The 12246-nt window shown below is 34.1% G+C and overlaps 1 protein-coding gene across 1 annotated transcript in view; it reads left to right on the top strand.

Moving 5' to 3' along the window:
* SLC35F5 (solute carrier family 35 member F5) overlaps positions 1-10135 on the top strand; it is a 67736-nt gene extending 57601 nt beyond the window's left edge. Inside the window, exons 14-15 of the mRNA XM_007937614.1 lie at positions 9371-9525; positions 10060-10135. Coding sequence (XP_007935805.1) covers positions 9371-9525; positions 10060-10135 — 231 coding nt within the window. The remainder of the gene's footprint in view (positions 1-9370; positions 9526-10059) is intronic.
* The last annotated feature ends 2111 nt before the right edge of the window (positions 10136-12246 follow it).

Here is a 12246-nt window from a genome sequence, read left to right as displayed (position 1 = left end):
GCCTTCTGGTTAGCAGTCAAGTGCCTTAGGCACTATGCTACCAGAGCTCTCTGCCAGGCTCAAAGGGAGGCCTCCTAGAGGCAGAACTCTCTCTGACTGCTGGCTGAGAAGGATATGCTGCTGAGAAGAAACGCGCTCCTGAGAGACGTGCTGCTGGGAGAGAGACACAAGGGACGTGCATTGCTGAGTGAGACACTGAGGGACATGCACTGCTGGGAGAGAGACTGTGAGAGACTGTTGGCTGAGAGACGATGGGCTGAGAGAGACTGAGCGTTTTTCCTGAACTTGATTTGTAGTCTAGTGCTTCCCTAATAAACCCCATAATCTGTGAGTTCTGTGTGGCCACTGCAATGAATTATTGAACCCAGCAGAAAGGTGGTGGGTGCTGAGGGAGGAACGGTTGGTGTCAGGGTTGGTGAAAGGGCTGGAGGGAGGTAGCATGTCTGGCCTCACAGTAATGGGCCTTGGGCTATTAATAGTGATTCTGTTTTCCTCTTGTGTGGTTAGAGGAGGTCAGAAGATGTGGCCTCCCTGCCCCTTTTGCAAGTGATTACTTTCATTCAGCATGATGTCCTCTAGATTCATCCATGTTATGAGATGTTTCACAGATTCATGTTTATTTTTTAACATTGTTTAGTATTCTGTTGTGTGTAAGTGTCATAGCTTGTTTACCCACTCATCCATTGATAGACACTTAAGTAGTTTCTGTCTTTTTACTATTGTGAATAATGCTACAAAGAACATGGGTATGTATATATTTGTTTGTGTCCTGGCTTTTACTTCTCTAGGATATATACCTATAATGGGATTGATGGATTGTACGGTATTTCTGTTTCCAACTTTTTAAGGAAATGCCATGCCATTTTGCAGTGTTTGCACCATTTTACAGGCCTACCAGCAGTGTGTGAGGGTTCCAGTTTCACCACACATTCACCAGCATTTGTTGTTTTCTGCATTTGTAATCTTTTTTTTTTTTTTTGAACTTTTTTTTTATCTTGTTGTGATTTGCATCTCTCTGATGGGTAATGACTGCAAGCATTTCTTCGTGTATTTGTTGGTCTCCTGAATATCTTCTTTGGTGAAGTGTCTTTTTTCTGTTCATATCCTCTGCCAGTTTTTCAATTGGATTGTTAGTCTTTTTGTTGTTGAGGTGTTCAAGTTTTCTGTACATTTTAGAGATTAGTCCCTTGTCTGATACACAGTTGTCAAACATTTTTTTCCCGGTCTGTAGGTTCTCATTTTACTGTTTAGATGAAATCTTTTGATGTGCATAAATGTTTAATTTGGGGGGGGGCAGTCATCTAGTTTGTCTTCTGTTTATGCATTTTTAGTTATATTCAATAGCATATTTATGCCATGTATTAGGGCTCCTATGTTTGGCCCTATTTTTTCTTTGATGATCTTTATAGTTTTAGGTTTTACATTTAGGTTTTTGATCTATCTTGAATTAGTTTTTGTACATGATGAGACATATGGATCCTGTTTCATTTTTATGCAAGTAGATATCCAGTGCTACCAGTACCATTTGTTAAAGAGATTATCTCTTCCCCATTTAATAGGTTTCGACCCTTTGTCAAAGATCAAGTGTGCATAGGTGAATAGATTTACATCTGAGTTCTCAATTCTTTTCCATTTGTCTATATATCTGTTACTGTACCAATACCAGGCTGTTTTGAATACTGTGGCTATATAGTAGGTTTTGAGATCAGGGAGTGTGGAGCCTCCTACTTTGCTCTTCTTCAGTAGTGCTTTGCATATTATCCAGAGTCTCTTTCCTTTCCATATGAGGGTGGTGATTTGTTTTCCCACCTCTTTAAAGAATGATGATGGAATCTGGATCAGGGTTCCCTTCTATCTGTTGATTGCTTTGGGTAGTAGTGACATTTTCACAATGTTAATTCTTCTATCCATGGACATGGTATATTCTTCTATTTATGTGGGTTTCCTTTGGTTTCTTGTATTAGTATTTTGTACTCTTCTTTGTATAGGCTTTTGTATCTCTAAACCAAAATTTCTAAGTATTTCATCTTTTGGGGGGCTATAACAAATGATATTGTTTTTCTGATTTCCTTTTCAGAGCTCTCTTTGTTAGTGTAGAGGAATCCAATTGATTTTTGTATGTTGATCTTGTACCCTGACACTTTGTTGAATCATTCTATTAATTCCAGTAGTTTTATTGTTAAGTCTCTGGGATTTTCTATGTATACATTCATGTCATCTGCAAATAGAGATAGTTCTACTTCTTTGCCAATTTGGATGCTTTTTATTTTACTTTCTTGCCTTATTACTCTGGCTAGGACTTCCAATGCAATATTGAATAGGAATGATGATAAAGTTCATCCTTATCTGGTTCTTGTTCAGAAGGGAATGTTTTTAGTCTCTCCCCCTTGAGAATAATGTTGGCTGTTAGTTTTGTGTATATGTCTTTAATTATTTTGAGGAAGTTCCCTTCTGTTCCTCTTTTGCTGAGCATTTTTATCAAGAATGTTGTATGTTGTCAAATGCCTTTTCTCCATTGAGTCATATTATCATATGGTTATTTTTCTTTGTTTTGTTTATGTGTAATGAGTGAATTATGTTGATTGTCTAATATTGAACCATCCTTACACACCTGGTATGAATCCTAGTTGGTTATGATATATATTATTTTTTTTTTATATGAGTTGGGACTCTGTTGGGTACAGTTTTGTTGAGAATTTTAGCATCTATGTTCATGAGCTATATTAGTATATAATTTTCTTTTTTAGTGGCATCTTTACCTGGTTTTGGTATTGAGGTTATGCTTGCTTCATAGAATGAGTTCATGAGTATTCTCTCCTTTTCTGTGTTCTGAAATTGAGTGAGTACAATTGGTGTTAGCTCTTCCCTGAATATTTGGTGGAATTTGCCAGTGAAACTGACTGGGCCAGGACTTATTTTTGTTGGGAGTTTTTTTTCTTTTTTTTTTTTTAATGACATATTCAATATTTTCTTTTGTGCTAGGGCTTCCCATATTTACTACCTCATTTGTGTTAGTGTGAGGAGGTAGTGTGTCTTGTCCATTTCTATTTGTGCATTTCTTCTACGTTTTCAAATTTGTTGGACTACAGTTCTTCATAGTATTCTGTTATCCTTTTTATTTCACTTAGTTTTTATGTGACATAACCTATTTCATTTCTTATTTTTATTATTTGCAGCTTTATCTTTTTCTTTTGTTAAATTTGCCAGTGGTTTGTCAGTTACATTAATCTTTTCAAAGAACTGACTTCTTGTCTTACTAATTCTATTTTTCTGTTTTCTGTTTCATTTATTTCTGCTCCCATCTTTATTATTTCCTTTGCTCTAGTGTTTGTAGGCTTTGGTTGCTGTGCTTCTTCTAATTGTTGGAGACGTTGGGTTATGGTATTGATTTTGGTTCTTTTTTTTTTTTAATGTGTGCTTTTATTGCTATACATTATTCATTGAGCACTGTTTTTGCTGTGTGCCCAGAATTTTGATATGTTTTCATTCTCATTTGATGCAAGGAATTTTTTAATTTCTTCTGTTACCCAGTCATTTTTAAAGTAGGGTGTTACTCAGATTCCATGTGTTTATTTTTTTCCTTGTTCTTCCTGTTGTTGATTTCTATTTCGTAGCATTGTGATCCAAGAAGATGCTTTGTAGTATTTCAGTGTTTTTAAATTTACTGAGGCTTGGAGAATTTTCCATGTATCCTGGAAAAGAATGTGCAGTATGCTGTTCTTGGATACATCTGTGAGGTCTAGTTGGTTGATTGTGATATTGAGCTCTTCTGTATCTTTGCTGTGTTTCTTTCTAGTTGTCGTATCTTTCATTGACATTTGTATATTAAAGTCTCCTACACAAAACAACAACAACTATTATTGTGTAGTTGTCTGTTTCTCTTTCAATTCTGTTAATGTTTGATTTTTGTATTTTGAGACTTTTATTGGTGTGTAGATACTATGATCATGTCCGCTTGTTGGATTGACCCTTACATCATTATATAATGTCATTCTTTAGCTCCTTTGGTGGTGTTTACCTTGCAGCCTATTTTATCACAAATTAATATTGCAACTCTTACTCTTTTTTTGGTTGCCATTTACCTGATCTATGATTTTCTATCCTTGTGTTTTTTTATGTTGTTTTTATCTTTGTGTCTAAGATATATCTCTTGTAGAGAGCATGTTGATACGCCATGTTTCTTTATTCATTCTGCTCCTCTTTGTCTCTTGACTGGTGCATTTAATCCATTTATATTCAGTAGTTATCTACAGTATAAATTTACAGCTGTTATTTTGCTCTGTGTGTGTGTGTGTGTGTGTGTGTGAGGTATTAATGATTTCTTAGTTCCCTGTATTTTTCTGTGCTAAGTGCATTTCATTTACTAATTTTCTTATCATTTCTTTCATTGTTGTTTCAGTGTTGACTGAATCTTATGATTTTCTTCTTTATTATTTTGGTGAGAAGTTAAATAATTTTCTTTGAGATTACTGTGTAATTTATTATTATCTTGACAAATTCAAAATACTCTGTCCTATCTCTCTATTTTCTTGACTTCCTCTGCATATATAAGTTCTGTATCTATACTATTTATTCTCTTTCCTTTGTAGTTGCCATTGTTTGCAAATTGATATGTCTAGTTCTCTATTTTCAGCATTGTAGGTTTATTTTAATTTTTATACTTCTATATATGGGTTGGGAGCTCTGGAGGTATAATGCCTAAGGCATTTGACTGCTAACCAAAAGGCTGGCAGTTCAAACCCACCAGCCACTCCTTGGAAGGAAGGTTGGGCAATCTACTTCCATAGTGATACTGCCTCAGAAACCCAAGGAAGGGTCGCTATGAGTAGATCTGACTCAATGGCAGTGAGTTAAGTTTTTTTTTGGTACATATGGGTTAGTGCCTGGATGATATTGCCATGTGTCTTAATCTGAGGTTGTTAGTTCTCTGATAATGCAGGTCTGGTTTTAAAAAATTTGCTAATTTCTGATTATTTTGAAATGTCAGTTTCACATTGTATTTGAGAAACAATGGTGATGGATATATAATTCTTGGCTGTCCATTGTTTTTTTTCTGTCTTTCTTTTCCTTTCTTTCAGTATTTTATATATGTCATCCCATTGCCTTCTCACTTGCTTGGCTTCTGCCAAGAAATGAGACCTTAGTCTTATGGATTCTCCTTTGTCAGTAACCTTTTCTTTTTCCTGAGCTGTTTTCAGAATTCTTCCTTTGTTTTTGGTTTTGAAAAGTTTGATTATGATATGTCTTGGTGATTTTCTTTTTGCATCTATCTTATTTGGGGTCCATTGAGATTCTTGAACATCTCTTCTTTCATGATGTTAGGGAAATTTTCTTCCAACAAATCTTCCACAATTTTTTCAGTGGTTTTTTTTTTTTTTTTTTTTCCTCTTCCTGTTCTGGAATTCCAGTCACTCATAAATTATTCCTCTTGATGGTGTCTGACATAATTCTTAGGCTTTCTTTATTCTTTTTTCTTTTCTTTTTTTTCTGATCATTCCTCTAACAGATTGGTATTGAAGATGTGTCTTCTGTTTTGCTAATTCTTTCTTCCATTTTACTCCTTTGCCCTTCCAATTTGTATGTTATCTATTTCTGAAATTTTGGTATTAATCTCTTGGCTTTCTATTGGCTATTTTTGTTTGGTCTCTAATTTTCCATTTATTTTGTCAATTTGTTCTTATATTCCTTTCCTGAATTCTTCTAGAGTTTTGTCTGTGTTTTTCTTGATTGTATCTTTGGTTTCCTCGATCTCTTTCTCAATCTGTTATCTTGAATTCCTTGTCAGGTAGCCCCAAGACCATTTTTTCCTCCATTCTTCCTTCAGTGCCTTCCAGTTTTTCCTTCTTCCTCTTTCTGGTCCTGGGTATCACTTGCTTGAGACATCTTGTCCTTTTTTTTTTTGTTTTTCCCTGTGTAATTTTAAGTTGTCTGTAGTTTTCAAGCCATTGTGATATTATTGTATTTATTTGTTGATGGTATGTTGGTTTGCTTAACCCTGGTTTTTCATTTGGCTTTTAGAATTATGAAAGTGAAAGATTACTCCTATTATGTTTCTTTTAACATTATTGAGCAAACACTACTACTTTTTCCAAAAGGTATCTTCCTACCCTCATTCCCCATCTATGGTCCCAGCCTACTCAGACATTTTCCCTTTTCTTGTATTTGTCTTAATTTTAAAATATTTGAGTAGATAAATTATATAATCATATATAATTATAATCATATAATTGCTGAAACTTTAGCATTTATTAGCATTAAATATTTTGCATCCTTGATCACATTCAGATTAACATTCACATATATTCAGGAATAAGAAATAATTTTTATTTACATGGACAATATTCTTTATTTTTTAGTAAGTATCTTTGATTTTTTTAATTAATTGTCTTGGTAGTTTGTTGAAAATCAAGTTATTTTAAAAAATCAAGTTATAAGCTTTTTGTGGCTGCACTGTTCAAAGTTAACTCTGCCTTTAAAAGTCTATTATGGTTTTATCTAAGGAGCTCTGACAGCACAGTGCCTAAGGTATCTAACTGCTGACCAGAAGGTTGGTGGTTCTAACCCATCAGCCACTCCGTGGAAACAAGACTGAGCCATCTGATTCTATAAAGATTTACCACCTCAGAAACCCAATGGGCGTCACTATGAGTCGGAATTGACTTGATAGCAGCAGGTTTGGTTTTTAGGGTTTATGGTTTTATCTACCTGTATATGGAATGTCATATATTTTAAAGTTTGCTTTTATTCACTTATGAAATAGGATTTTTAGTTGGATATTGGCGAAATCATCCTAGCAACTATATCTTCATTTTAAACCTCTTTATTTTTAAGTTTTCCATGCTTTCTCTTACCTTTGGTCATTTAAAAGTATCACATTTTTTATAGCTTGTTAGAATTCCATCAAATATTCCACATATAAATTATACCAATAATTTGATAACTATATGATGATTTTTTAGTTTCTTTTAATGACTTCTTTGTTCCTGGATGTTCTTAGGGTGATTCAGCCTTTGTGTGTATGTATTTTATACTTAAGACATGCATGTTAAAAGTTGTGAGTCATTATTCTTGAGTTATTCATTGTGAATCCCTCATAAAAGACTTTGTCTCATAGAAGCTCTTTATTGTGACTAATGATGCTATGAAATGAAATAGTATTTGCTTTCCACCAGAGGGAGTATTGCCTGATTCTAAACACCTCTTTGTTAAGACACTCAAGAGGAGTAAGCTCGATTTTCCTTTACCTATTTTAAAGATAGGAGTTACTATTTTCATCTTTATTTTTTAAAGTCTATCACTAGTGTGTTGCATGTAAATTAATCAGGGCCAAGTTTTAGGCAGGTTTTTTTTTTTTTTTTTTTTTTGCATTATGACAAATTGTTTTAATACTATACTTTTTCTTAAAATGATGAGTTTCCTTTTTTCTTTTTTTTTTAACTCCCCACTCTGTCCTCTTCCTGGAAACCACTAAACTTTTGTCTTGATGGATTTACTTATTCTAGATATGTCACATAAGTAGGATCATACAATATTTGTCCTTTTGTGTCTGGCTTATTTCATTCAGCATAATGTTTTAGGTTCATCCATGTGATGGCTTGTATTAGAACTTCATTTCTCTTTATAACTGAGTAATACTCCATTGTATATATATTACACATTTTGTTTAATCATTTATCTATTGACAGGTACTTTATTTTCACCTTTTCACTATTGTGAATAGTGTAGCAATAAACATTGATGTACAATTATCTGAGTCCCTGCTTTTAGTTCTTTTGGGTATATACTGGGGAGTAGAATTGCTGGTTCATTTAGTAATTCTGTGTTTAACATTTTGAGGAACTACCAAATTTTTTGACAGTGGCTATATCATTTTACATTCCTACCAGCAATGTCTGAGTGTCCCAATTTTCCCAAATCCTCACAAATACTTGTTTTCCATTTTTCTGATCATAGCCATCCTAGTGGGTATGGAGTGGTATCTCATTATGGTTTTGATTTGCATTCTCCTAATGAGCATGTTTTCATGTGTTTATTGGCTATTTGTATATCTTCTTTAGAGAAATATCTACTCAAATCCTTTGCCCATTTTTAAATTGGGTTTTTGTCTTTTTATTGAAATTAATTGTTCTTTATATATTTTATGGAGCACTGGTGGCACAGTCGTTAATTGCTTGGCTGCTAATGAAAAGGTCAGCGTTTCAAACCCATCAACTGCTCCTAAGTGAAAAACAGGACATTTTTGGGGAAATGGAGAAAAATTCTGTAATGATTTATAGCCTTGGAAAGTCTGTGGGGCAGTTCTACTCTGTCATCTATGATCACTGTGAGTCAGAATCGACTTGACAGCAGTGGGTTTTATATATTCTGGATATTACACTCTTACCTAATGTATGGTTTCCAAATATTTCTCACATTCTGCAGGTTGTCTTTTCACTTTCATGATGTCTCTTGATGCACAAAGGTTTTCAATTTTGATGAAGTTCAGTTTGTCTTTTTCCTCTTGTTACTTACGTTTTTGGTGTCATATCTAAGAATCTGTTATCTAAAAGAACATTCTGAATCTTTATTCAGACAATTATTTTTGATACTTGGTTTATTCTAGATGGTAAAAGCAAACTAGTGAAAGAAGAATGACTTTCTTTTGGTAACTTTATGGCATCTCATATTTATCAGTAAACTTCGGTTAAAGAATCAGAAGACTTGATGACATTTAAGGCTTCTTCATGTCTGAGGCTTAACTTGATTATTGTCTTCTCTCACTTATGTTTTTTTAATAAAAGTATTTCTGTTTATATTTGTTCTTTTACCTAGTTATTTTTTTGGAACATTTTTCGTTTGTTATTAGATAATAATCAAGCTGGGTTTGTGTGTCTTAATTAGAATTTGTAGTTTCATTTGTTTTTAGTACCATCTTAAAAAAAAGGACTTTAAAATATTCCAACTGTAACAATATAAAATACAAGATTTTGAAGGTGACTTCAGAAACTGAGGAGGAGGCATCAATTTGAGAATAGGCAACAAACAATAAGGAAGAAATAGGCAAAACTTAGAGGCAGAAACGTAGTTTTGTGGTGGATATTTCTGCTCTTGGGTGCACTCTACCTAACAAATGAAAAACATGCTTTCTTGCTTTAGATGGTTCTCCAGCAAGAATGATTGCTGTTGGTGATTTGAGGCATGTGGATTTAATTACAAATTGAAGTCCTGAATGTTTATATTTAATAATGTACTTAATATATTGCATATCCTTAGTATTCTTGGTGTTTTAACATATTTCTGCTAGTTTTCAAAAACAGAAACCTTATGTTGAAAAGAAAAATTGTCTTACTTATAATACGTGCATATGTTGTTTTTCTCCTTTTATTTTTAGGTGCAGTTTTCTTGGTTATTTTTTGTAGGAGCTGTTCCTGTATTTTTTTCATTTTTTATTGTAACTCTCCTATGTCATTATAATAATTGGGATCCTGTGATGGTGGGAATCAGAAGAATTTTTGCATTTATATGCAGAAAACATCGAATTCAGAAGTAGGTTTATTTCCTTTATAGATTTTTTAAAAAGTAATATTTGATAAATAAATTGGAATTCATACATTGTTTCCTTATGATTTAGAGATTTTTGTGAAAGATTATTGAAAGATTATAATTTATATATGTACTATGCCAGATAAACCTAAAATAATTTCTCAGAGCCTGTGGGTGAAAAGATAGTTACTTTGTACATACTTAAAAAAAAAACAACTCCCCAAGCAAAATCCAAGTGCTTAGTTATTTTACTATAACAGATTTTAATGTAGAAAACTTTTATTGGTTTGATTGTAATTCATAATAAAATATGATAGCATTGCCTGAAATTTTTTTATAAGTGCTTTTTAAGAGAGAATACTCTTTATGCTTTACTCTAAAAAGAACCCAGGACATGTTATGCCCTTGTCTCGATTCTGCTGCTAACTCCCATTCTGACCTTACTAGCTTTAGCCAGTAAAATAGATCATCTTTAAAGACCTATTTCAGCTCTAAAGCTTTTTTTCCTTTTTCTTTTCTTTTTTTTTTTTTTCTAAGGGTTCCAGAAGACAGTGAACAATGTGAGAGTCTCATTCCTATGCACAGTGTTTCTCAGGAGGATGGAGCTAGTTAGCCCAGGTTTGTATGTGAGCTGGTTTGTGTTGAATATGGTTCTTACTCTTGTAATATTCAAATCCAGAATTTATTTTCCATAATTAATTGTTTGAGAAACAATATAGCCTACAGATTAAGTGAATAGTGTTTAGAATCAAACTGCCTATGCTCTAATTTCATCTTCTCCTGTATTTGTTGTGTGACCTTGTGCGAGGTTAACATCTCTGTGGCTCAGTTTTCTTACTTGGAAAAAAGAGATAATAATAGACCCTCCCTCCCTCATAGGGTTGTTACAAGTATTTAATATTTAATAAGTTTAGGGTATATGCAGTAGTGTTAGGGTCATATTAAATGGTCAGTAAGTTTTAGCAATTACTTTTTTTCATGCTAAGTATAATCATTTTATTTAATTTTGTACCTTAGAAATTTTTTTTGTTTCTGATTATAAAAGTAATTCAAGTTCAAGAAAAAAATGTAATATGTTGTTATATATCAAATCTTTTATCTGTGAATGTATATATGTTTTATATAAGTGGCCCACTGTATATACTAATAATCTGTGCTTTTTCACTTAATAATGTTTCCAGGATATTTCATCATTTTCTAATTTTAAGAAATAATATCTTTTTAGTATTTCTTAGAAAAAAGATACATGGGTATTTAATGATTTGATGAATAAATGCTTGAAATCCAAATATATCTTTGGCAGTAATAGAAGTGATTATTTAGAATGAGATAGCATAGTAATTTAGTGAGATTCTGGTCCCTATCTTCTGAGATATCTTCAGGCATTTTGTTCGTATTGAAATACCTCCTGGTTGCAGCAGGACTTCCTCTCACCTAGAACATGTACAACTCCTGTAAACTCCTAGCACTCACAGGGATCTTGAAGTATAAGTTTTATTAACTTCATGATAAATTCCTCTGACCTTAGGCTGATTATCTTACTCTTTGTTTTTCTTTGGAAAGTCACTTTTTAATCTAGTTTTTATTATGATATTTATATATGCACAGAGTTTTAAGAGTTACAGTTTTACAAGACTTATTACACAAAATAGTTATCCATGCCCAAATTGTATGTTGCCAGTTAACTAGTATGTCCCTTGAAACTGTGACCCAGAACCTCCGAACTAAGGAACGGAATTTCACGAGGTTTTTGGTTTACATAAGCAGCGTTAGCAGCTACTCTTTGTTGTTGTAAATATATCTATCACACAGCTTTTGCCACTTGAACTTTTTATAGGTGTGTAACTTATTGACAGCAATTACAATAATCAGCTGTGCAAACCTACACTTAATCAGTGTAATTTTTCCATCACTGTTCTTCTGTTATCCCCTACTTCCTTCTCCTCAAAACCAAAAAAACCGAACTCCCTGCCATCGAGTCAATTCTGACTCATAGTGACCCCCCATTGGGTTTCCAAAGTGGTAAATCTTTATGCAAGTAGATTGCCCCATCTTCCTTCTATGGTGGTGGTGGTTGTTATGTGCTGTCGAGTCGGACCTGACTCATAGCAACCTCTCTTTGGGTTTCCAAAGCAGTATCACTATGGAAGTAGATTGCCCCATCTTCCTTCTGAGGATGGAGCAGCTGGCAAATGCCTTAGGCACTACGCCGCCAGAACTCCTTCTCCCATTCCTGTTGTTGTTGTTGTTATGTGCCGTCAAGTCAAACCTGACTCATAGCGACCCCTCCTTGGGTTTCCGAGGCAGTATCACTATGGAAGTAGGATTGCCCAACCTTCCTTCCGAGGAGTGGCTGGTGGGTTTGAACCGCCAGCCGTCTGGTTAGCAGGCAAGTGTCTTAGCCATTATGCTACCGGAGCTCCCACTCCTGGTAACCCCTAATATGGTAGTCCTGGTATCCCCTAGTGTAGTGCCTAAGGCATTTATTTGACTGCTAACCAGAAGGCTGGCAGTTCAAACCCACCAACCATTCCTCGGAAGGAAGGTTGGGGCAATCTACTTCCATAGTGATACAGCTGTGGAAACCCAATGGCAGTGGGTTTTTTTAATACCTGTCGTTATAACCCCATATATGAGTGGGTTGCCTTTGTTATGTTAATGAGACAAGGTTAACTTAGAGTGTCTTGAGGCAATCTCTTTTGAGATATAAAAGAGATGAAATGA

This window comes from Orycteropus afer, unplaced genomic scaffold (genome assembly GCF_000298275.1).
Source record: "Orycteropus afer afer isolate SDZICR_OR568_19922 unplaced genomic scaffold, OryAfe1.0 scaffold00004, whole genome shotgun sequence".
NCBI lineage: Eukaryota > Metazoa > Chordata > Mammalia > Tubulidentata > Orycteropodidae > Orycteropus > Orycteropus afer.
Note: the sequence above shows the minus strand (reverse complement) of the source record. Positions and strands in the feature narration are given on the sequence as shown.